Below are 23,840 nucleotides of genomic sequence, written 5' to 3'. Positions count from 1 at the left end.
GGGAAGGAAAAAAAAAAAAAAACACCCATAATGAATCAAGAATGAGTGTCCTTTCCACCAACCCTCCCCCCACTTTAAAGTTGACTCTCTTTACAAGTTTCCTAACTACCCAAGACGTGCGGGGGCGTCACAGGTAGGAAGTCATTAACTACCTACCTACCTACCCCTGGCTCTGAAGTTGCCAGCCTGACCTAGCCACGCCGAGAGAGGGGATTTGTAGAACCTCCCTCCCCAGCCGGGCGCCTTCCGCGGCGTGTGCAGCTCGCTCGTCCCTGCTGCTGCTCGGCGTTGATGTGGGTCACGCTTCTGTTCCTCTCGTCGCAGCCGGCGGTGCCCGGGGCGCCGTGAATTCCGAGAGATCCGCCGGCGGTTCTGCTTCTGCCCGAGGTAAAGACGCTATGCAAAATACGGACCCACCAAAGGATGCCGGGGAGGGGGAACAGGAGGGGGATCCCTCGCCTCTCCCGGGCGCCCTGCTCGTTTGTCCCCGCCCGGGGGAGGCACGCAGCCCAGGTTGCCCTCGTTCCCCTCCTTAAAGCTCCCGCCGTGGGCAGCCGGGTTGGGCTGCGAGTAGCCTCGGTCTCTCTGGCGGCCCCGGCCCTCCCCGCCCCCAGGCTTGGTTTTTCCCAGCCTTGGAGGCTGGACCGGAGGCTCGGGTGCGAGGAGAGCCGGCGCCCGCCGCGGGAGCCGGGAAGGCGCGGGGACTCGGGTGGCCCTCGGAGTTGACTTTGGAGGCGCGGGGGTGAGCGTTGGGGGGTCCCGGCGGCTGGGTCAGGAACCTGGAGGCGGGACTGGGGCTCCTCTCCCCGAGGGGTGGTGAGGGGAGCGGGGGTCCTCGCCACCACCCCGCCCACCGTCCCGGGGCCGCTTTGTTGGCGGGTTCCATCCCTTTCCCTGGAGATGCTAGTACCCCGAGGGGGTCCGGAGGATGGAGGGCCACGGGCTAGGGGAGTCGGAAGTGGGCGAGCAGCTGCACGGGCTCTGCTCCCCCCCTCCCCACTAACTAAGCGAAAAAGGTGCAAAAAGGAGCTCGGAGGAGCCGAGTAACCCGAAACTTCTCTCTCGCCCCAACTCGGGAGGGGAGGAGCGGCGGGGGCGGGGACCCCGGAAGGCAGGTGGTCGGCGGGGCGGTGGACGCCGGGAGGCGCCGGGGGGGAGGGAGAAGTTTGCTCGGCCGAAGTTCGAGGCGAGAGAGGAGCGCGATCGGGGCTGGAGCGGGGCGGGAGGTGGCCGGGGTCCGGACGGCGCGGGGCCCGGAAGGGGCAGGCTCAGCGCTCGGGAGTGGGGACCGCGTCCCTTGGTGGGGGGAAGGACGCACGCGGGAGGCTCGGGCCCGGCGTTTAACGTAGGGGCCACTTGGTCTCGTACCCGTGGCGCCCCGGCTCGGCCCGTCGCCGCTCCTCACCCTTCCCTCCCGCTCGTCCCAGGTCGCTCGTCTGATCCTGCCCCGCGAGAGGCGCCAACAAAAGAGTCGAGGAGGTGCCACCCCTGCGGCGGCGGCGGCGGCGGCGGCGGCGGCGGCGGGAGGAGGAGGAGGAGGAGGAGCGCCCAGACCTGTGTCGCAACCCGCCGTGCGTACTCGCTTGGAGAGAAAGGCGGGGAGCCTCTCCGGGAAGGGGACGCCCGGTGACCCCGGGGTGAGCCCAACTTCCAGCTTCGGCGTCTCCTCCTCCCCGGCTCCCACGCGAGGAAAGTTTGCAGCCGACGCCTGCGGCCGGGCTCGCTTCCCCCCCACCCCCACCCCCCCGGGCCCAACCGGTCGAGTCTCGGGAGCGGGCGCCGGTCCCAGCTCCGGGGGAACCGCGATGCCTGGGGCGGCTTCCCGGGGCCCCTCGGCCGGGGACGGGCGGCTGCGGTTGGCGAGGCTGGCGCTGGTGCTGCTGGGTTGGGTGTCGGCGTCGGCGCCCAGCTCTTCGGTACCCTCGTCTCCCACGGCCCCGGCAGCAGCCTTCCTGGCCCCGGGGTCTGCGCAGCCTCCCCCGGCCGAGCGCTGCCCGGCGGCGTGCGAGTGCTCCGAGGCGGCGCGCACGGTCAAGTGCGTGAACCGCAACCTGCCGGAGGTGCCGGCCGACCTGCCGCCCTACGTGCGCAACCTCTTCCTCACCGGCAACCAGCTGAGCGCGCTGCCGCCCGGCGCCTTCGCCCGCCGGCCGCCGCTGGCCGAGCTGGCGACGCTCAACCTCAGCGGCAACCACCTGAAGGAGGTGTGTGCGGGCGCCTTTGAGCAGCTGCCCGGCCTGCGCCTGCTCGACCTCAGCCACAACCCCCTCACCAACCTCAGCGCCCTCGCCTTTGCGGGCGCCAACGCCAGCGTCTCGGCCCCCGGCCCCCTGATGGAGCTGCACCTCAACCACATCGTGCCCCCCGAGGATCAGCGGCAGAACGGCAGCTTCGAGGGCATGGTGGCCTTCGAGGGCATGGTGGCCGCTGCCCTGAGCTCAGGCCTTGCCCTGCAAGGGCTGCGGCGCCTGGAGCTGGCCAGCAATCACTTCCTCTTCCTGCCTCGGGACTTACTGGCCCAACTGCCCAATCTAAGGCACCTGGACCTTCGGAACAACTCCCTAGTGAGCCTGACCTACGCGTCTTTCCGCAACCTGACACACCTCGAAAGCCTCCACTTGGAGGACAATGCCCTCAAGGTTCTTCACAACTCCACCTTGGCCGAGTGGCAAAGCCTGGCTCACGTCAGGGTGTTCCTGGACAACAACCCCTGGGTTTGCGACTGCTACCTGGCTGACATGGTGGCTTGGCTTAAAGAGACAGAGGTGGTGCCTGATAAAGCCAGGCTCACCTGCGCATTCCCGGACAAAATGAGGAATCGTGGCCTCTTGGACCTGAACAGCTCTGACCTGGACTGTGACGCTCTCCTTCCCCCATCCCTGCAGACTTCCTATGTCTTCCTAGGTATTGTTTTAGCCCTGATAGGCGCTATTTTCCTCTTGGTGTTGTATTTGAACCGAAAAGGCATAAAAAAGTGGATGCACAACATCAGAGATGCCTGCAGGGATCACATGGAAGGGTATCATTACAGATACGAAATCAACGCGGACCCCAGACTAACAAATCTGAGTTCCAACTCGGATGTCTGAGAAACGGGACTGGTCAACAACAGTTCTGCATGAGGTGTAGACTTAAGTTTTTGTTTTGTTTTCTTTACTAGGCTTGCTGCACTTCCACCCTCCACAGAAGACACCATTGACTTTGAAAGCAGTGAAGGGATTTTGCTTCCTTGTTATGTAGAATTCTTGGTGTGTTCTGTTAATGTACAAACACGAACAACTGTGCATACGTTTGTTTGCCCTTTTTGTTACTCCTCGATGCCTGCGGGAGGGATTTTTTTGTTTTCCTCTCAAGTTGCAGCCTGGACATGGATTCTTTCTTAGTTCAAGGTGTAGCACAGATAGCATTCAACGGAAGCTGCCTCATTGTTTTTTTTTTTTTTTTTTGAGAAAAGTACTTTATTCATAAATATGAGTTTCATCCTCACCTAAATTATGGAGAAAAATAATTGCATCCCCCAAATGCCTGCAGATCATAGCAAGCTCTTACATAGAACTCTGTAGTGCACAGGAGCACCTGCATCCAAGAGCATGCATTTTACTGTTCTGCATATTAAAAAACAATTGCAACTTCAGATAACTTCTTTGACAAACTAAATTACTTTTTGATTGCAGTTTATAGGAAACTGTCCTAAGGTTTTTCGTTTTTTTGTTTTGTTTTGTTTTTTTATAAGCTGCATTGAGATCCAGCAGATTGGATTGTTTAAAAAAAAATCAATAAAGAGTCTTAAAAGAAGCATGGTGTGTTCACGTTTGGTATTTTGAAAAGAAGATTAAAGGCAATGATATTGAGTGGTCTTGGCTATGAGTTAGCAGATCTGAGGATCACACTGGAGCAGTGGCTTGATATTAATAGACTGGAGAGAGTTCTGAAATGGGGGATTATTTTAGCGCCTAAATAGAATCAAAATATTTATAGGGCCAGAGTATCAGAGGTCCCCCGGTTAACAGCGTTCATGATGCGCTACTTAAAAGAGCGCTGTGAGGTTGGTGATCGTGTGAAGAGCTCTTTATGATAAGCGTGTTACAGCTGCCACTTTGTCTAGACTAATGAAGTTGTTAAGTCACTGGTAAAGCGGAATGAGGTTGTCCCTCGGAATTTCAGAGCCAAGTGGGAGCCACATGTTGGTGGCAATAAATGCGAGAACATAAAGTGTCTTAAAATATCCTGAAACAAAGTATTTTAAAACACAAATAAAAACTATTTTCAGAATTCGTAAATCAGAACTCAGAGAATCTTGAGAATATTTTCTTAAATTTTCAAGGTGGAATAGTGTATTTTTTTTTTTGAGGTGCTTTCATTTAAACTTAAAGGAATAACCAGAGATAAATATTTGTATCTAGAAACAAGGGTTACAAGTAGTTATCAGGTTCTTTGAATTCAGTATTTAAAAGTTTGAGAGTTTTTCTTTTAAAGGTTAAACTCTGAGTGCTAAATAAATGTATACACCTTTGTAAGGAACAAGTCATATTTAGGTATAAATTAAGGCAATTCTTTATTAATACTCTTGTCATGCTGTATTCTCCTGTCTCATCTCTGCCCCTCCCCCATCCTCATCTGCCACCTAGAGTGAACAGTAAATTTGTTGATCTGTTTCCAGGCCTCAAGGAATGTAAGTTTAGCCATTCCCTAACCTCAGATAGGAGGACGCTTACATCAGCAAGCTTCGGGACCTGTTCTCCTTTGAAGAGATTCATGTCTACGATGCTTTACGTTTGAAATCTAAGTAAAGCAGCTCTCCCCTTAAGTTATAAAGCTCTTTGCAGATTACTTCTTGCAGCTGAATTCAGGAGTTTTCAGAAATACGTGAATGTATTCATGGTTTAGAATTGGTTACATGGGCTAGTATGAACACTGGGCTTTAAGATCTTACGGTTCGCGTGGCTTACTTTGTCCAGCAGTATTCATTACTTGGTGGGTAACGTTTGTGATCCTATAATTACCTGAGTAAAGGCTAAATATGTGATACTGAGTGTTTCATTAAACATGTTATGTGTGTATGTGGAGTCCATAACCTGGCTGACTGGCATTATTTTCAAAGAATAATGAAGATGCTAGTCTTCCAAAACTAGTAAAAACATCCGATAAATGATAGAAATGAACTATTGGTGACAAGTTGGTGGATGTGTAGATACTGCACAGTATTGATAGGACCTGTCTTAGAGCGGTTATTTCTTTGCCACCCAATAATCAAGCAGTTCAAAATTGAGCATTATTGAAGATTCAGGAACTCCATAGTTTCATTGATTTTTTTTTTTCTTTTTCTTTTTCTGTCAGCAACCAAAGCAGTGATGAATCTGATTAGATGAAGATGACCCTCGTGCCCGTTAGGAGGGGCTGTTTTAAGGTTGTCATTCCCCTCACCCCACTGTCCTGCTCTTCTGCATGAGCCTGCTGATGTACTTGAGCCCTGGTTTGTACTGTGATAATACATGACGTCTAGTGTAATATAGGTGTTCTACCTTTTTTGGAAGACAGGTGTTCTATAAACACACATGAGAGTGATAGAATATATGAAATATAAACAACTGTGACTATTTAAAACAAACAATCATACTTGCTATGAATACTGCTCTTTACCGTTATACCTGGTTCTTAGAAACCTACAAAACTCCATTTTAAAACTAAATTTTGCTTGCTATTATACTTTATTGCAGAGGTGAAGTATTCAAGTGCTCAGCAGACATCTTTATATTCTTAACAAATTTCATTTGGAGAAAGCTAGAGAAATTCATTCTTTTAATCTTCTGATTTGAAAAGCTATTATTGAATATCTATTAAATTCCTATGTAGGAAAGATTTCAGGACAGTGCAGCTATTTGCCCTTGCAAATAGCTTCGTGGTCTGTAGTGACACTCATTCTTCAACATTAATTCTTATTGTCAGTTCGGCTGCCCTGAGCACAATTCGTTGGTGATCTATAAGGTTTCTCTTAGAAAACAGGGAGGCTTTGAAACACATTTGATGAGTTGATTTCTTTTTCTTTTTTCTTAATTCATTTTAAGGAAGAAAAATTCCACACTAAAAGATGAACGGGAAGGCTGGGTGGAAATACATGAGCGGCTCACAATGAGTAAGTTCTCACGAAACGTCATGATTGACAGTGGATGTGAATTAATGCTCACTGTGGTACTTAATTAAAAAGTCACTTAACACTTGTTTCATGTTTTAAAGGTGGCTGTGACAGGAGGCGCCAGTCTTCCTTAGGCTTCCTCTGTTCCCTTGGGCCTGGGGTTCTAGTGATGAGTTTACATGGTGGAAGATGCTAGAAGCTTTTCAAGTTTTCCTGGGGTTCATCCTTCGTGTCATCCCTGCGTTGACTTTTCTCCAAAGACTTCAGTAACAGATACCATGAGGATCTAAGAGTTAAACACATGCTTCCTCCCTGCTCTGAAATCCCCTCCATTATCCAGCCTTCAGAGCACCTTCATGAAGTCAGACTTTCATTAGAGCAGGTTGGGGGATTGTTGATGACATATGAAAACTGTTTACTAATCCATTTTTGGAAGGTTTCAGCAGCCGGGCAGAGCTGTGGTAGACATGGGTAGCCAAGCAGCCCTGAATTGTCCTGGACTCTCCTCTCCTTTCAGGTGGGGAAATAGCTTCTTGAGGGTTTCCATACCTCTTTATTCTTCTTGGAGACTGGATTCAGAAAGGCAGGCTCTTCAAGTTTTGTGTTTTACCTTAGAACATTTTAGTAAGTCGGTCATTGTCATAGGTTTAAAAAATCCTAGATTTAAAACTGTATATTATATACATATATGATATACATATGTACATATATTTATTTATTTACAGGAGCATAAATTGTTAGTGTCCAAACTCGGAATGCCTCGTATACATGTAAGAAAAGTGTTCCATTCTACAGATGAAAATATGATTTAACCATAGCATAATTCCAGCCATTCTAGATGCTAGAATTCTAAGCTACCCATCTCCCATCCTGATCAACAAATGGCAGTAATACTAATTATATATCTTGGAAATTTCCATGTCCAAATTTTAAGAGGCCAATTTCCTTGGTACACTTGTACTGCTTTTTGAGTGTTTCAATTTCCCTCCGATTACTTTGAGATTAGTAACAGGTACCATGCTTCAGGTCCCTTGACATTTGCCAGTGTTTTTGAAATAATATTCTCCTGATGGTTGTAATTATAAAATGTCTCTGTGTCTATAGCATGATAAGAAATAATTTTGTAATTAAATTACTTATAAATTATACTAAATGATGGATTTTATCACAGCATTTTCTTATATACCCATTTACCTCCATAAGGGGAAATATTTTGGAAACTCCCTGGTGATACTTGGATTGGAAAGATAAAAACTCTGAAATAATGTGTACAATTCCAGCTTGAAGGGGAATTAATTTAGCTGGTGAGCAATGAAAGATGCATTAGGCCGAGTTCATGGCCACAAAGTTCATCACCAGGTGAAACAGTTTGTTTTGCATTGTTGGTGCTCTGCTCCCCTGGCTGTGCCTTCGCCAGGTGTGTGTTACCGAGCTTCCAGGGTTTGGAAGCAAACAGAGAAGCTCCGGCAATGCAAAGCATTCTCACCGTATTAAAGTCTGTGTACTGAGAGGCTGTGGCCAGCCCCGCTGCTGCACAGGTTTGCTGTCTGCAGGCAGCCCCACAGACGAGAACCCCAGTTGTCTTTCGTTGTGGTGCACACGCTGCAGACAGCAAAAGGTCTGTCACCTACGTGGATTTTGAAAGGACTTCAGTTGGTCCCTTTGATTGTATCCTGTAGGAAATTAGGCTTGCTTTATTAGACAGCTGCGATACATGATATTTCAAAGTCACCATTTGTACGCGGAGGAAGTGGTCTAGCTATGATGTGAGGCGGGTCAGTTTACAAACACGTCCTTCGTGGACAGTCTCTAGTGTGAGAGTGCTGTCGGGGCGCAGTGAGCTTCAAAGAAGACTTGACTTTCCATTCAGATATGTTCTGTGACTTTCATATAGATCTAAAACGTGGCTATAAGGCATTTAAAATGCCTATTTAAATTGTCTTATACTTCAAAATGTAATAACTTAGCATGATATAAAATATAATTTGTAGCATTGTAAATAATAATTTAATATTATAAATATAAAATTTGATAGTTTAATAAAATAAAATACAATTTATAAATATTCAAAGCTCCAGGGTTCAAGGATACACAGTGTTTGATCCTGTCATCAAGGGGGTAAAGTATTTATATCGAGATAAACAGATTTTTCTTCATGTCACATGTATTTTACACATGTAATTTGCATGTAATCATTGCCGCTATCTCTACAATATGTTTTGGTAGCTGGTTTTAGGGTACTTCATACATAGTATATATCTTGTGAGTTAATCTAATGAGCATTGTCATGCCTGACTGTGTTTCTGCAGCTGCTTGAAGGAGAATGACTACCTTTATTTAAACTCTGAAAGCAATGTTGCGGCTTGTTTAAAAAGAGTTCACTTGTCCTAAGGGTTTTATTTCAAATTTTACAGAGCAATAAAATATCCTGTGAACAGGATCTTGAAGAAAAAATTAACTAGTTGCAGTTTTAAACCTGAGAATGTCTGTTTTCTTCATGAAAGCAATACAATTAGCAGGCAAATCAGCTTAGAATAAGACAGAGAGGGGGAGGAGGGATTGGAAGGGAGGTAGGGAAGAGGCAGGTATGAAGAACCATGTGCAAAGTTAATTGACCTTTTCCATGTTAGGAAGTAGTTTTCAGGGCAAGCGGTGTCCTTGCCTGCCCTCTGCTTTCATTTTAGATGATACGTGTGTACCTGATCATTTAAACTCCAAGCAACTGTTTGAAATGTGTATTGATCTTCAAATTTATTTGCTTTAAAATCTCAATGAGGCTCCATGAATCATTTCTTCAGGCTATTCAGCAAATATTTATTAAATGCTTTCTGAGTGTCAGGCACCATTGTTGGGATAGTGTTTTAAAAATGAGCTTCTGACATAACAGTTGTTTCCTACCTGCTAGTGAGGCACCGTAATGATAACAATGAACATTTTACTGAGCATTTCCTGTAAGACAGACTTTCAGCAAAGCCCTCTGAAGGGGAGACAGGCTGAGAGAGGATGGTAATTCACTGCCTTATGTCCAGGTATCAGGAATGGGATTTAAACAGCAAGTTTTTTTTTTTTTTTTAATTTGGCGGGGGGTTGGAGGTCTGTCTCTAGGACGAATGTTCCTCACTTGAGGTTTTGGAACGGCATAATATGAATAGTTTTGTTATAGAGTGGGAGATGAGCCTTGCTGGAGTCTCACACTGTGATAGGAGTTCCAAATAAGGAGAAACTTTGGCTGGCTGGGACAATCTGGAAAGGGTTCCTGGGCAAGTTATCGTTTAAGGTTACTTTCGAGAAGAGGCAACCTCAGATGATGGGTGGAAGAAAAAGGACCGCAGGGAGCAGCATCGGCAAAGAGAATGAGCAGAGGCTTTGAAGCGGTGCTGCTTTCCTTATCATGTGGGAGGAGGACAGCCGAGGCTCGCATGGACATCGCAAACGAATCTGAACTGTTAGGACTTACCAGTGATGCTTGATTGATGACTGAAACACACCAGGTCTCATTTAGTTGATTTGGGACTTGTTTAAATAAAAAGCTTTATTGCGACCTGTGAGGCTTGAAGTACCAGGCCAGTGGTAAAAACAACACTGACTGCCTTCTCTAGGAACCGTGGTTTGAAAGCTGAGAGAAATGCGATCTTGGCCACTGTCTGAAAGGTTAAGGACTCGGAAGGGGTGATAAGTGATGTCTGTAGATCTCTTTCAGCCTTAATAAGTGCATAGGAGTGTGTCCCGTAAATCCTTAAGAAATCCCCAAATTTCGCTCCAAAAAGGGAGAGCTAGAATAAAGAAGAGTTGCTGTTGGTGATTCATTGGCTGGATCATTGGTACTACCCCAGTGATCTGTTAGGATATGAACACTGACCTAGCTGCTGCACAAGCATCTTCTTGGCCAAGATGACTGCATGGAGCTTAGCAGTTTTGGAGACAGTTCCTCGCCATGGCATATTGACTGAGTTTGGATGGCAACAGCTCAGTAGAGAGAATCATCCCATGACAGGGTGACTTTGGCATCAGCCAAGCTTACAGGCTGCCCTTTTAAAAAGCACCCAGATCATCTTATAGAATTCCAAGTTTCCAGTGGAGGTGGGAGACGGCTGACATTGTACAATACTGCATGTAGCAACAGCCAGCCCACTGGACAAGTCTCTTCCTCCTGTTGGTCAGATACACCAGCACACCCAAGTTTGGTTGTGTTCTGTATGACATTTCTGTGATGACAGGGAGGTCGACATCATTGCTGAGTGTGAAGAGTGCCGTTTCATGGTTCACAGCCCAGGGTGCAAGCTAGGTGCGGAGGATCACAGGCTGGGCCAGTGGGAGACTGTCTCCAGAGTGGCTCAGTATGCAGCGAGCAGTTCATGTCTTAGTACTGTGTAGCACGGGCCAGAGGAAGACGCTTAAATATTTCACCAGAAGCCAACAGGCAATTATGTGGCTCCCGCATGGGACGGTTGCTAAAGTTTCTGCTGTGAAGGAGCCTGGGAGAGGGGCATTAAAGGTAATGCTTGACATGGTATGGTTTAGACACAGTGCTGTTTTGTTTTGTTTTGTTTTTGGTATCGTCCTCCTTTAACGGCTGCAACTTCCAAGGAACAAAGTAAAGGAGCTCAAGTAAAACAAGCTAATTTTATGTGGTCTTCTGAACTAAAAGATGTTGGATTTGTTGTGACATCACGTGTGTGCTGTGAGATCAGTCATTGTTTTGCAGTAGCATTAGGGAAGTATGCAGTAATTAACTGCAAAAATAATTATTAGAGATTTAATTGAGGTAGTAGGGCCTTGTGGTGAGTGTGTGTTTCTGTGTGATGGCCCATTGTTTGTGTTTGTGTTTATATGACCGTGTATATGTTTATATGTGTGTGTGTGTGTGAATCTGTATGAGTGAGCGACTTTGTGTCCTCTATTAGGTGCTATTCATTTCTGTCAGATCTCGGCATTAGCCAAATTGGGCAATTAAGGGCGAAGTAGTAGAAGTTATTGCTCCTACAGTTTAAATGATGGCTTTAAATTCCTGTAGCTCTTGTCTTTATGCTGGAATGTGAAGTTTTACCGAGGGTGGGGGGTAAGGTCTATGAGGTTTTTTTTTTTTTTCTTTGTCTTTCTGCTAATTTTAAGTGCCGAGTTTTCAGATGACTTGCTGGGTCAAAGCCTCCTTGATGTTACGGGATATTTTAGATCAATAAGACACTGTGGCCACAGGAAACTTAGTTAAGGCCTTAGTTCTGGCATTAAGGTAAGGTATGGCATACTATGATTAGCAAAGTCAGTGAGCAGGCCAACAGGAAGAAAAAGGAGACTCCAATGGACAGCAGCCATCAAGTCAGGGATAGTACTTGACCACCACTTTATTTTTTTCCTCCAGTACTTGAGCATCAATTTTCTCACTTGAAATTGGTGTGGGTTGAACTGTCTCTCTCTCTCCTCTCATATCCTCCTCCCCAAGAGGGTATGAAAGATCTGGTAAATATTGTACTTTGTGAAGTAAGCAGGACAGACATTCATACAGGTCTAGATTGGCTTGAGCAAGGGAGGAAAATGGATCTGGTTCTGATTGTGGTTACATGTTTGGATGAAATGAGTTTGGTTTGTATGATTTGAATTCTCCTCCTGACATCCTTGCCATATCAAGAAAGTGATAGTCAGCTAATTTTTGTTGATGTCCCCAGATATTGGAGAAGTAAGAAGTAGGGAAGGGAGGATTGAAAGCATCAGAGAGTAAAAATGGAACAGTAGCATAGAGGATTTTGAGAATCAAAGAACTTGTCACTTAGTTTTGATTTTGAGTCTTTGTTTGTAATACTAAGTATATTTATTTACTTGTGTTTGTATGTGTGTGTGCACATGTGTGCCATGTTGTACATACGGAGGTCAGAGGACCATGTGCAGGATTCTGTTCTCTCCTGCTGTGTGTGTATCAGGTTTTCAACCCAGCCCATCAGACTTAAAGTCAAACATCATTTCTTGATTTTAACTTTATATTAAGAATCATAGACACAAAAATCGCTATATTTAAAATATTTATTTTGTTATTTGTGCATATGTGCCTCTCTCTCTCTCTCTCTCTCTCTCTCTCTCTCTCTCTCTGTGTGTGTGTGTGTGTGTGTGTGTGTGTCTGTGTAGGTGTACTCAGAGGCCATAAGGTGTTGTATCTCCTGGAGCTGGAGTTGCAGGAGGTCGTAAGCTAACGATATAAGTGCTGAGAATTGAACTGAGATCCACTGCAAAAGCAACAAGCTCTCTTAACCACTGAACCATCTCTTCAGCGATGACTTTGTTTGTTTGTTTGTTTAATACAGAGGAACAATGACCATATTATAAGACCCCGAATAAGATACTGCCTGTTGAGAAGAAGACAAAAGTGTACCATTTAAAGAGTAGGCTCACTTTGTGAAATTCTTGCTGGGTAAGCATAAGGACCTGAGGCCAAATTCCAGCACTTATCCAAGAAGCTCACTTACGTGGTGGCTCATGTCTGTAACCCTAGCACTGGGAATGTGGGATTAGGCAGCTATACGTGCCCATGCACATACATGTACACAGCACACCCATGAACAGGTTTATCCAACACACAGAGAATGTGGTTGAGAAGTCTAAAGTTGAAAATAAAAGCCTCTATGATTCCCTGAAAGAAGCACATCCCATGAGGGAGTAACAGCATTGTTTTTCTGCAGGGCTCTAGGTTGGTGCGGAGATTTCCTTTGTGAACTTGAATGGTCAGTTTTTGCTTGAGACTGAGCCGCATCCTTTGGGGGATGGTTGATGTTAGAGCGAGGTAGGTAATTATGGCAGACATTCGTCTGCTTCTCCTGGGGGCTCGGCCTCCACGATGAGCCATGAGTCACATCTACCATGGGAGGCAGGGGGTGTGCCAGCCTTCCAGGTTTGGTAAGCCTGGCCCTGTCTTTAGCATCTTCCACTGGGCAGATTCCTCTGAGAGAACTGGAAGCTACCCGTCCCTCTGCCGTGTCCACCAGAGCAGTAATCCTACATCCTCACCACATCCTGGCTCTTAGGCAAACTTTCCCCAGTGTGAAACGATATCAGGATAGCCTTCAAGTAACCTGCGCTGTATTCTTTGCTACTTCAACTGAAATCATTGGTCCTATAAGCAGTAACCTGTTTCTTGGTCCAAAGAAACAAGTGTTTTTGATTAACCTGACCTTTAGACTAAAGCACAGAATTGCATTTTAGATTGAGTTGGCTTTTGTTCTGAACTGATTGGATTGCTTTGCTCGCGTGGGCGGCGGTAGTGTCAGTCTGAAGATCTTTGGTGAAAATGCAGCAGTACAAATAGAATGAACAACTATTGAGTCAGATGCCTCTTGGTCGGAGGTAAGATGCTTAGACTTTGGGGAAAACTGACTCAATTCTATGACTGTGGTAGGAAAAAATAGCATTTAACTAAACACAGTCAGGGTATTTGACAAGTTCTTTGTTTTGCTGGAGAAATTCTGTGTGCTGTTGGCCTGGATGGTCCAACAGAGAGCTTCCGGGACTTAACCAGATAGGACCGCATTTGGCTAGGCTTTGGAGATGGGCTGAGTTCCAAACTGTGCTGTGGTTGACTCAAGAGTGTTGTTTGTAGCCGTGGTTTGGGGAGACCCTGGTAGTACCATAACCTCAGGGAGCAGGATGGTTTTATTGACTGATTCAGCAAGTGACAGAAATCCCAGGGTGGAGGTAAATCAATTTATTGTAAGAAAAAAAAAAAGAGTTGAGGTTTGGAGGTGGGACAGCAATTCTATATCACCAACTTCCTAGGAAGTGAGACTGTTTCATTCTAACTGAGTCTCTGTGTCTCATGGGCTTATACATGCTTTTGACCTCAACTGGCTTGAGTCTAGAGTTACTCTAGAAAGAGCCCTTAAAAAAACCTGCTTCTTCCTCCAGAAGGAGGTGGTGTCTTCTTGCCTGGCAACTTGTGTGTGTGTGTGTGTGTGTGTGTGTGTGTGTGTGTGTGTGTGTGTGCTGGAACTCAGCTTCCTTATATTTTTTCATTCCATCTCTCTCTCTCTCTCTCTCTCTCTCTCTCTCTCTCTCTCTCTCTCTTTATCACTGTACTTTTGATATTAAGAAGCAGATTTTTTTTTTCGTATGAGTTATGTCCAGACTGGTCTTGAACTCCTGGTGATCCTCTTGCTTCATCCTCCCAAGAATCTGAAGAGTATGTATTAATAGCCACCATGTAGGAGATTTAAGTTTACTTAGTGGCAAGGCATCTTTTTCTTCCACATAGCAAAATGAATCACCTAACTGTCATGTAATTAGTGAAATTTCCAGTTCAGGGAACATTTATTCAAGACTTTCCAAGGGTCAGTGAACATGCTGGGGCATAGGAAGAAGAGAAGATGAAGGCGAGAGAAAGAAATTAGGCAAACAGGAACCTATACTAGGAAATGGGAGCTATAGTAGGGATAGGAAAGGTGCCCAGCACTGTATATACCTGAAGGTGTTACTTCACCTGGGTGAGTCACAGAAAACATGGAGTCGGTCATTAGATTGGAGCAACGACAGACAAAAGCACTAAAAGCAACTGCTAGTTGCCTTCAGAGCAGCCATGCTACCCTATCAAAAGCCTCCTTCTAGCTAGTAAAGAAGCTATCTATTTTAAAGACCGAGAATGCTGAATATTTTGTGTCTTCTCTGAAGCTAGAGATGGATGTAGGTAGTTCCTTCCAATTGGCAGCTTAGCAGGTATCAACGGATGGCATGCTGGGAAAATTCTCCTTTCCCTATAGAAAAGGTATGTGAGAGACACTTAAGGCCCTTTTCTTTTTGATGTAGCTTTGTCAGGATGTGATGCTAGTGCAATGGCGTCTGTTTTGTGACCATAAATGAACTGGAAACCATAGTTTGATAAAGATAGCAAATTGGAATGATGAAAGCATATAGTTCCTTCTGTCTCAGAACCCCTGTTAAGTCATGGAATAAATGTTTGAGAGTCAGTGTTATAGACTTAACTCCAAGTTAAACACTTTAACTCCAAGTTAAAGTCCATTATTTCAGAGAAGTCAAGGCAAGAGCTCAAGCAGATAATCAAATGACATCCACAGTCAAGAACACATAGAGAATGTATGTGTCCTTAGCTCATCACTTGGTAGCTTTCACGTCTCTAAATTTTCAGGAGCCCCTTCCTAGGGATTGCTATCTCCACACAATGGGCTGGGTCTTCCTGTGTCAGTTAACAATCAAGGCAATCTCCTACAAACACATCTGTAGGCAACCTGAGCTATATAACATCTCAGTAATCACGCTTCCCTGGTAATTCTAGATTTTGTCTGGTTGAAACTTAAAACTGACCTGCATACTTGCAGGAGTAAGATTTTTTTTTGGGGGGGGGAATATAATAAAAGCTTTCTTTCCTTTTTTGAATACTAGGATTGAATTTAGGGCCATTCCAAGGCTCTAAGCTAGGCAATGCTCTACCACTAAGCCATTTTTTCTTTTTCTTTCTCCTTGTGTGTGTGGGAGGTAGAAGGATGGAGGGAGGGAAGAAGGGGGAGAGAGAGAGAGAACATGAGCATTAGCAAGTACCCTTTGCTTCCAGATGAGGATATCAGGTCTTTTGAAACTAAAGTTACAGGCAGTTGTGAGCCAACCAATGTGGGTGCTGGGAACTGGACCCCAGTCTTCCGTAAGAGCAGCAAATGTACTTTGATGAACACTTAATTTTTTCTCCATGGGTATACTTAGCTCCTTTGGATTTTTGCCACTCAATCAACAAGAACATCTAATTGGCAGTTATAAAGGGAGAGAGAGAGAATATTCTGAGTTTTATACTACCTATGGCTAAGCATTAGGTAACTGCTTAATGATTTTGATTGCTCAAGGTAGTTTTCTTCTGATTAACTCCACAGTTAAGCAAGTGATTTGATTGTCCGTTGGTATGCAGACAAGAAAACCAAACTCCAGAGATGCTCCTCTGGCTTGATATGCAAATATTTTGTATTTTGACCAACAGTGATAAAATTATTTTGTTCCTAAAAGTTTTTGTTACGAGATAATGAATTATCCATTGTGAATCATCTGAGAAATTCAACTGAATGGAAACCAGTAAAGAAGTAAATCAACTAAGTTCCCTTATTCTCAGACCACTTTTGTGCTTAAGTTGTTCTCCCCTGCCCTCCAAAACTAATTGACTTTAAAGGATTGTAGATGATGCATTAAATTTTAAGTTTAAGTAGAAAATGTCATTAGCATCCCTAACTCAGCTTTCAGGATGAAGCAGGAACCCACAGCATCACACTCACCACTTGAGTGGTGTGATCTACAGGAGTCAGGCACATGATTCCTCATGTGTTCTAGTTTACTTCCCACGCAGAAGGCAGGTGGTCCTGGTGTGTGCGGAGAAATGCCTTTCCTCTGTAATGACAGAGGCAAGTCGGGCTTTAGATTTTTCAGAAAGACAGTCACAATCCAGCAGAGGTTACTTTCGTTCTGAAGACAGCATTTAAAAATCATGCTCCTAGAGGAATGAGAGCATAATCCTGTTATCAAAAATTCTCAAAAAGACTGCACTCGACTGCCTAACAATTTGAGAAATAAGGATGCAATAATTGCCCCGATCCATTTAAAAATATCATATTGGCAAGACCAGGGACTGATCTTCTATTTGTCATCAAGAATTCTTGCAACTTATGATTTGTCTATTACTCATTAGTGGAAGTTATTATCATGAGCTTCCAGCTGTGTGTGGGGATGTCTAGAAAATGATTGTGGTCATGTTGAAAAATTGTTATGGTTAATATATTGATTGAACCATGAAAAAATGATAGACATTTCCTGTGGCTGTGCATGTCACTGTACATGTGTGTGTGTGTGTTTGTGTGTGCACATGGAGGCCTCAAGTTGATGCTGGATGTCTTTCTCCATCACTGTCCACTTTACTTGTTGAACCTGGAGCTTGCTGAATCCACCTAGTCTAGCTAATCTGCTTTTCACTGTGAACCCCAGTCTCTGTGTCCCTAGTGCTTAGATCGCAGATGGCTGCCTGGCTTTTACAGCTTCTATAGGTTAGGCTACCTGTGTTCCCAATATTGGAACTCTGGTATCTCTCCAGTCCTCCACTCTGTTGTTGAAAACAGGGTCTCCCCCTGAACCTAGCACTCAGCTGCCAGATGGTCTGGCCAGTGGTACCAGGGATCATCCTATCTCTGTCATATCCCCAGAGGAGCTATTACAGGTTCAGGCTACCATACTGCCTGGCTTGTTGTGTGTGTGTGTGTACGTGTGTACGCACGCGCATGTTGGAGGTAGTAGAGCTTGAATTTAGGTTCCCATGCTTGAGTGTGGCAAGCACTTGTCAACCGAGATGGCTTTCCAACTCCAGGTTTTAGAATTAAAAACTATCGGCTTGTCTTTAACAATTGCCTGTCCCTTATAAGCAATGTGCATGTTTTTAGAGTGGTGCTCTCAGAGGAGCTGTTTGCCCATGAAGTCCCCGGAGTCCTTGTTAAAATGGTGTTTCTGACTGAAAAGGTCTGGGCTGGAATCTGAGATTCTGCAGGTTTCTAAGAAAGTCCGTGCCAAAGCCATGGCTCAGGGATGGACTGTGCTTTCAGCGGCAAGATTTTAGAGGAAGAAGGAAAAAATAATTGCAGTCACCAAACAGACAAGCAAACAGGAAGGTACAGCACTGTGGGCAGATGCTAGGGCTGGAATTGAGATCCCCGTGATGGATGTGGCCTGTCTGTCATCCAAGCACTGAAGAGGCTGAGACTGTGGATCCCCGAAACAAGCTGGAGAGCTTCAAGTCAGCAAGCTCCAGGTTCTGTGAGGGACTCTGCCTCAGTATATAAGGTGGAGAGTAAACAGGGAGACACCGTATGCCCACCTTAGGCATCCAAATTCAGGCAAACACACATGCGTATGTACACCTGCACACACAGGCACAACCATACCTACCCACCCACCCACACAAGCATTTTTTTTTTTTTTTAAAAAAAACTGCCCTGAAATGTTAGCTGTCTCAATTTCGATTACGTGTAAATTAATGGGTTGGAATGTTTGACTGTTTGCAACTGCAGAAGTGTATGAAGCATTATTAACTCACATTTTCCAAAGGACTTTCTATCCGTGTCCTTAATTCCCCAGCCCTGTCTTTCCTGACACAAGTTCAAACTAGAGTCTAGACTTCAGACATCAAGTATAAGACACAAGCTCATATTTGGGGTTTGTGTTTGGAAGGGAACTTGAATGGACTGCTACCAAGTCTTTGAAGACATTTCATTGTAGTCATTTTCGTTAATTGCTCATAACGAGTAATTAATACTGCTTCAGGGTTTCACTGGAACTCCCATCTCTCACATGCTGGACTCGGGCTATCGAACCACTGTGCAGCTTTCAGGCCCCTGGATTACTTGCCTTTCACAGAAGCTTTGAAGTTAGAGCAGGGGAGAATTAGCAGAAGGGACTCTGCTCAGAACACGTGAGTGGAGTGTGTGTGTGTTGTGTGTCAATGAAATGGCTTATTGCTGCCATTTTCTTGTTCTTTTTTGGGGGAAGTGTTGAACGCTGAGCCTGTAACAGAGAACTTCACAAATACTTCTGCAAAGTGGAATTTCAACCCCCACCCCCCGCCTTGAGTAAAATTATCTAACACAAAGGTTAAGGGAAATAAATATTTATCTCAGTGGTTACAAACAGTGCATTTTAACAAGTTAGCAGCAGACTCCGCCACCCATTGTGTGGCTCCAGCTAGATGCATGGCCCTGTCTGCAGCCATGCGCACATGTCTGGCCACACAGGCCTTACCCCACAGTGCACACAAACCCCCTCACTCAGCCAGCGTGCCTTCCTGCTCCAGCCACGCCTGCCCCCACTCCTCATAGGCCTCAGGGATCAGGCAAGAGCTCACACCAACAGACAGTCCTGGAGGGGAGAGCCAGGTTCAAAAGCTGTCTTCTAGAGAACCATCCCAATCTTTTTATCCTGAGGATGTCAGTAAACCAGCTAGTGCACATGCTTCTGCCAGCGTGTCAACTTTCCTTTGTCTAAATTCTCGAAGATCAGGGCTAAGGCTACAGTCTTAGCTGGGAAAGAGTCCTTTATTGTAAGCCACAAGTATGCCAAGTCCTGACCACTCCTCTACTGACCTAAAGACTTGTTTTGTTTTGTTTTTAAACTCGGATCCTCAGTTTCCATGCTAGGAAAAAGAAATCCCTAACTGCAAGGTAAACACAGTTAAAAACAATCTTCAAAAGCCGAATGAAACACACTCAACGGAATGTGCTGTAGTCCTTACACACAGAGGCCGCATTTCAGTTCTGTTATCAGATTCGCAGTTGACACATGAGTGCAATGTGTGTGTGTGTGTGTGTGTGTGTGTGTGTATGTGTCACAGTTGATTCTCTAATAACCAAGCAGCTTGGAAGACTAAGCACTCGGCCTTTAGTCCAGCTACCTTTTTCATCTCTTTCTCTCTCTTCTGCTATTAGTCAGGCTTTCCCAAACGCTTCCTTCCAACCTGTTTTAGGGGGAGCTTCCTTTTCTTTCTGCCTTCTCTGTGCTGTGGCTTTATGGCATAGAAGTCTTAAACAAGCTTTTAGTGACCGTACTTCCTGGGTATGAAAGGATGTGTCCCAACCAGAGGACTTCAGTCATCTTCATTTTTTTTTTAAAGATGTTTGTCCTGACTCTGCTTCATAATAAATATCTTCAGAATGTCCAAGGCCAGTGGACCCAAGCCAAGTATCCAATGACGCCTGTGCAGCTAGCTAAGGCGAAGAGGTAACTGCTACAGTAACTTTTCTCATTTGTTATAAACTGTTTATGAAGTTGCCTTCAGATAAAAGTACAGAACTTAAAACACAATCAGCAACTGGAGAGATGGCTCAGGGGGTACAAGCACTGCTCTGAGTTCAATACTCAGCACTTCTGTCAAAAGCTGGGCATTCTTGCATTAGGAAGTGAGACTGGGTGTTCCAGAAGCTTGCTCAGCTAACCTGGCAGGTTCAGTGACAGACTGTCTCAAATGAGGAAGGCAGAAAGCAATAAAGAAAGACACCTGATATCCTCCTTCGGCTTCCCAAGCATGCACATTCATGGGCATGCAAAAAACACACACACTACACACATGACTACTCATTAATTTGGAGCCCAATTTTAGAAGGAGGAAGCAAGACACAGACTCCAAAAGTTTAGGAATATTCCAAGGTGCTGAAAGTAGGCAACAGAGCCTCATCATAACCAGCCATTCATCGTACCACAGGCCTGCAGCTGCCTTTAAACCTGTACTTGGGGTCTGCCAGCCATTCTATCTCATCATGAGTTCTGTGCATGTGTGTCCATGTCTGAAAGTGCATATCATAGCACATGAGTGTGTGTGTGTGAGTACACTCATGGAAGTGACATGGTGTGTGCCTGCCTGCATGCAAGCTAGGCTCTGCTTCTTGTATGAAAGAAGCTCTTACTTTCTCCTCTAAGTTTCCCACTCCTGAGCTGCAGGAAGCCCTGAAATGGTCAGAACTCTGGGCTCCCTGTTATAAATCAAAATGAGTGTTGGGCTATATAATGTTATTTATTATTAGCCCTGTAATTATTGTGGCAGTATTATTTAATTCGCTATCACAATCAATAAGACACAGACAACCTGTTAGATTTTATAATTACCTTAAGACACTTTGGGCTGGGGGGCTAATTTCATCTACACTATCTCAATAACCTCACCATCCACCCCCCCCCCCCCATCCAATGCCATCCTCCTTAGCAAGCCTCATCTGGGCTATCTTCCATCCATAATCTGATAAATCCTTGCTTGTATTCTTCATCTGGGCCTTTCCACGCCATTATTGGAGCCCTTCCTGCTGGCTCATGTGGTTTCTTCTCCATGCTAACCCATCTTGGTGTCCTCCTTCCTCCTCTTTTCCCATCCCCCACTCTCTCTCCGTTTTCCGTGATTTTCCTGAACTCAAAGCCCAGGAACCTTAGCCACGCCTACTGCATTCTGCCCAGCCCAGGTTTTAGGTCTTTTAATCACCCAATCAGGAATAATGTCTTAGGCAGGTTTACACAACAAGAATAGGTGTATCAGGCAGCAACCAATTCTCGAGGGCCAGTAATTAACATCAAAATACAAGCATCAGAACAACAACCCCCAGCAGCGCCCTCCTGATCCACGAGGGTCACTTACAGTAATTTCTTTTTTTCTTTTTCTGGCTACAATTACAGAAAAGAGTAACAAAAAAAGGAATAAAAGAAATTAAATGATTAGAAAACAAGTTCTGCACCATTTAAAGGGTCTTTTTCTAGCTAGAAGATGCCCAGTGCAAATATCAACACATTGTTTTTGTGAAGGGATAATATTCATATAAATAAAGCAAGCAGACTCAATTGATTTGAATTGCCTGATGTATCATGACTGTCACCTTAAAATTAAGGAGGAAAAAATCGGCAGGCTGGACGATGGCTACATCCGAAGCTCAGTTTAAACAGAATTAGCTTTATATGGAATATTTTTCATAATGTTTCAAGGCTTGTGTAAAACGGTAGAACAAACGGAAATTAAACATAACATTTTCCCCCAACCCTTGTCTCTAGAAAGAAAAGTGCATTTCAGTGCTCCTGCACGGTACTGGGGAAATGGTGCCTCCTGGAGTCAGGACACTCCGACAACGACGGCGATGAGTGCCTTTAGTGAAAGTTAATTTACATTAAGAAAAAAAAATCCCTTTTAGACATTTCTCCGATAGAAGCTGGCTGCCTCTGATTAATTTGGTGCCTTCCCTCAAGTTTAAATTGCTCTCTCCAATTTGCACTCTCCCAGCAGCTTCAAGAGTGAGTTGAACTCCCTAGGACATTTGTTGTTTACAGCGTTGTCTCATTAATAGACACATTTCAGAAAAGCAAACTGTGCTGTTTATTTTTGGAAAATTATTTTCTTTTCTGGTTGAAAAATCATAGTAATTTATATTATTACGGAATTTTAAAATTCTGATTTTTCTAATCGTGTTCAACAACTGCCTTGTGCGGTTTTCAGTTAAGAAGTCAGATGTTGGGACAGAAGGGGTGGCGCAGTGGTTAAGAGCGTGTACCGCACTTGGGAAGGTCCAGGGTTTGAGTCCCAGCTTTCACGTGGTGGCTCACAGTCACCCATAGTTCTGGGTCCAGGGCACACAACACCCTCTTCTGAACCCCGAGAGCGCCAGGCCTGCAGGCACACATGCACACAGGAGGCAAAGCATCGATACACATAACATTAAAAAAAAATCCTAAAAAGGGTTGTAGGAAGACCAGTGAACAGCTGCTTTGTGTTACTTCACCTACACAGATTATTTCTAATTTTTGTGCATCTGATAGTTTCCCTGGGCCATTATTTTTTCTCTTCTCCTAAGAGACAAGACTATGTCTGCTCTAAGTCTGCTTATCTCCAAAGAAAACGCATTTTCTTATCAGACTCACACAGTTAAAAAACTGTGTGGTTTTCTTACTTTCTATGAGCCCACATGAGAGGATTCCCCTACATTGATTTTCATTTGGATGACAAAAGGGCATGCATTTCCCTAAGAACATATAAATGGACTAAGAGCTTAGAAACCGGTGCCTCAACTACCGTTTGTGCCATTTACATTGTGAGGACACGTGGCTAGGCAGCGTGTCTAAGCCTGGCTGTGTGACGAGGATGCTGGGGTTTGGGAAGGTACTTGCGGAGTGGTTTGACTATGGAAATGGCTGTGCTATGTAAATATCGTGGCCTCTCCTACCTCCCACGTGCGCGGATTTAGACTAGGTGAGTGGCAATCCTCCAATTTATAAAATGTGCCCCCCCCCCCCCAGTATTTACTTCAGTGCACAGCAAGTCAGCAGCACGGGCAGTGGCCTTGGCAGGTAGGAAATGTTCAGTGGATACACCTGCTGTTGGGTCTGTTTCTTCTCCTGTCCGAGAAGCTTACCTCTGGCTTACGGTGTGTGTTTATTTTGTATTTATCCGTGAAGCACGGTGCTTTTTGTTGTAACAACTAAATCCTTGCTTCATGCAATGACTTTCACATCAGGCAAGAATTTACTTAGCCACAGTTTAAGGCAACTGTACAAAGTCTGAGCATGAGGTCCAACTCCAGCAGGAGTTTGACTTTTCAGCCTGGAAACTTAGCCAATGGACTGGATATGAGTTATGAAAAATATAACATGAAAGCAATTTTGTCATTAAAATGAAAGTTCCAAGGACTCATGATTTTCATTTTAGCAGAAAAAAATTAAGTTATATCATGAAACAACTGACGGAATTGACTCTGTGAGGTGATGCTTAAAACAGTTTTCTGGGCCTGGCAGTTGCTGGCTGACACGTTTGATCCCAGCACTCAGGAGGCAGAGCCAGGTGGATCACTCTGGCCTACAGAGAGATTTTCAGGATGGCCGGAGCTCCACAGAAAAACCCTGCCTTGAAAACCCAAAACCAAACCAAAACAAAAACCTTGATTTGGAAAGCATAGCTTTTCTTCGCAGATGATATTTGTTCCGGTAATGGTAAAAACAAACAAACAAACAAACAAACAAATCCCTCAAAACAACAACAAGCTCTCAACGTTCTAACATACTATTACAGCATTCCAAGTTATTTCTGGACAGAAAAAAAAAAACAAAGAAAAACTATTTTGAAGTGATAAAAACATTTTCACAGTAGCATGTCAAAGAGAAGAGATAAAATAATTTCCACAGTATACCTAGTCTAATGATTAGCTTCCAGTGTGTGTTTGGCATTTCATGAGGGCGC

At 44.8% G+C, this 23,840-nt stretch overlaps 1 protein-coding gene across 2 annotated transcripts; it reads left to right on the top strand.

Annotated features, from left to right (window-relative positions):
* Positions 1-248: 248 nt before the first annotated feature.
* Positions 249-3,795, top strand: Tpbg (trophoblast glycoprotein). Of its 2 annotated transcripts, none has more exons than XM_021655580.2 (2): positions 249-387; positions 1,428-3,795. In XM_021655580.2, the coding sequence occupies exon 2, from the start codon at positions 1,806-1,808 to the stop codon at positions 3,087-3,089; it is 1,284 nt and encodes a 427-aa protein (XP_021511255.1). In that variant the 5' UTR covers positions 249-387; positions 1,428-1,805; the 3' UTR covers positions 3,090-3,795. The 2 variants fall into 2 exon arrangements, with proteins under 2 accessions (XP_021511255.1, XP_060240654.1); XM_060384671.1 differs by lacking the exon at positions 249-387 and adding an exon at positions 622-742.
* Positions 3,796-23,840: the final 20,045 nt, after the last annotated feature.

The sequence above is a fragment of the Meriones unguiculatus genome, chromosome 6 (genome assembly GCF_030254825.1).
Source record: "Meriones unguiculatus strain TT.TT164.6M chromosome 6, Bangor_MerUng_6.1, whole genome shotgun sequence".
Lineage (NCBI taxonomy): Eukaryota > Metazoa > Chordata > Mammalia > Rodentia > Muridae > Meriones > Meriones unguiculatus.
This window is presented reverse-complemented; position numbering and strand designations above follow the sequence as displayed.

Excerpts from the sequence above, each read along its gene's own strand:
- Tpbg (XM_021655580.2), top strand. The coding sequence starts at position 1,806 with ATGCCTGGGGCGGCTTCCCGGGGCCCCTCGGCCGGGGACGGGCGGCTG.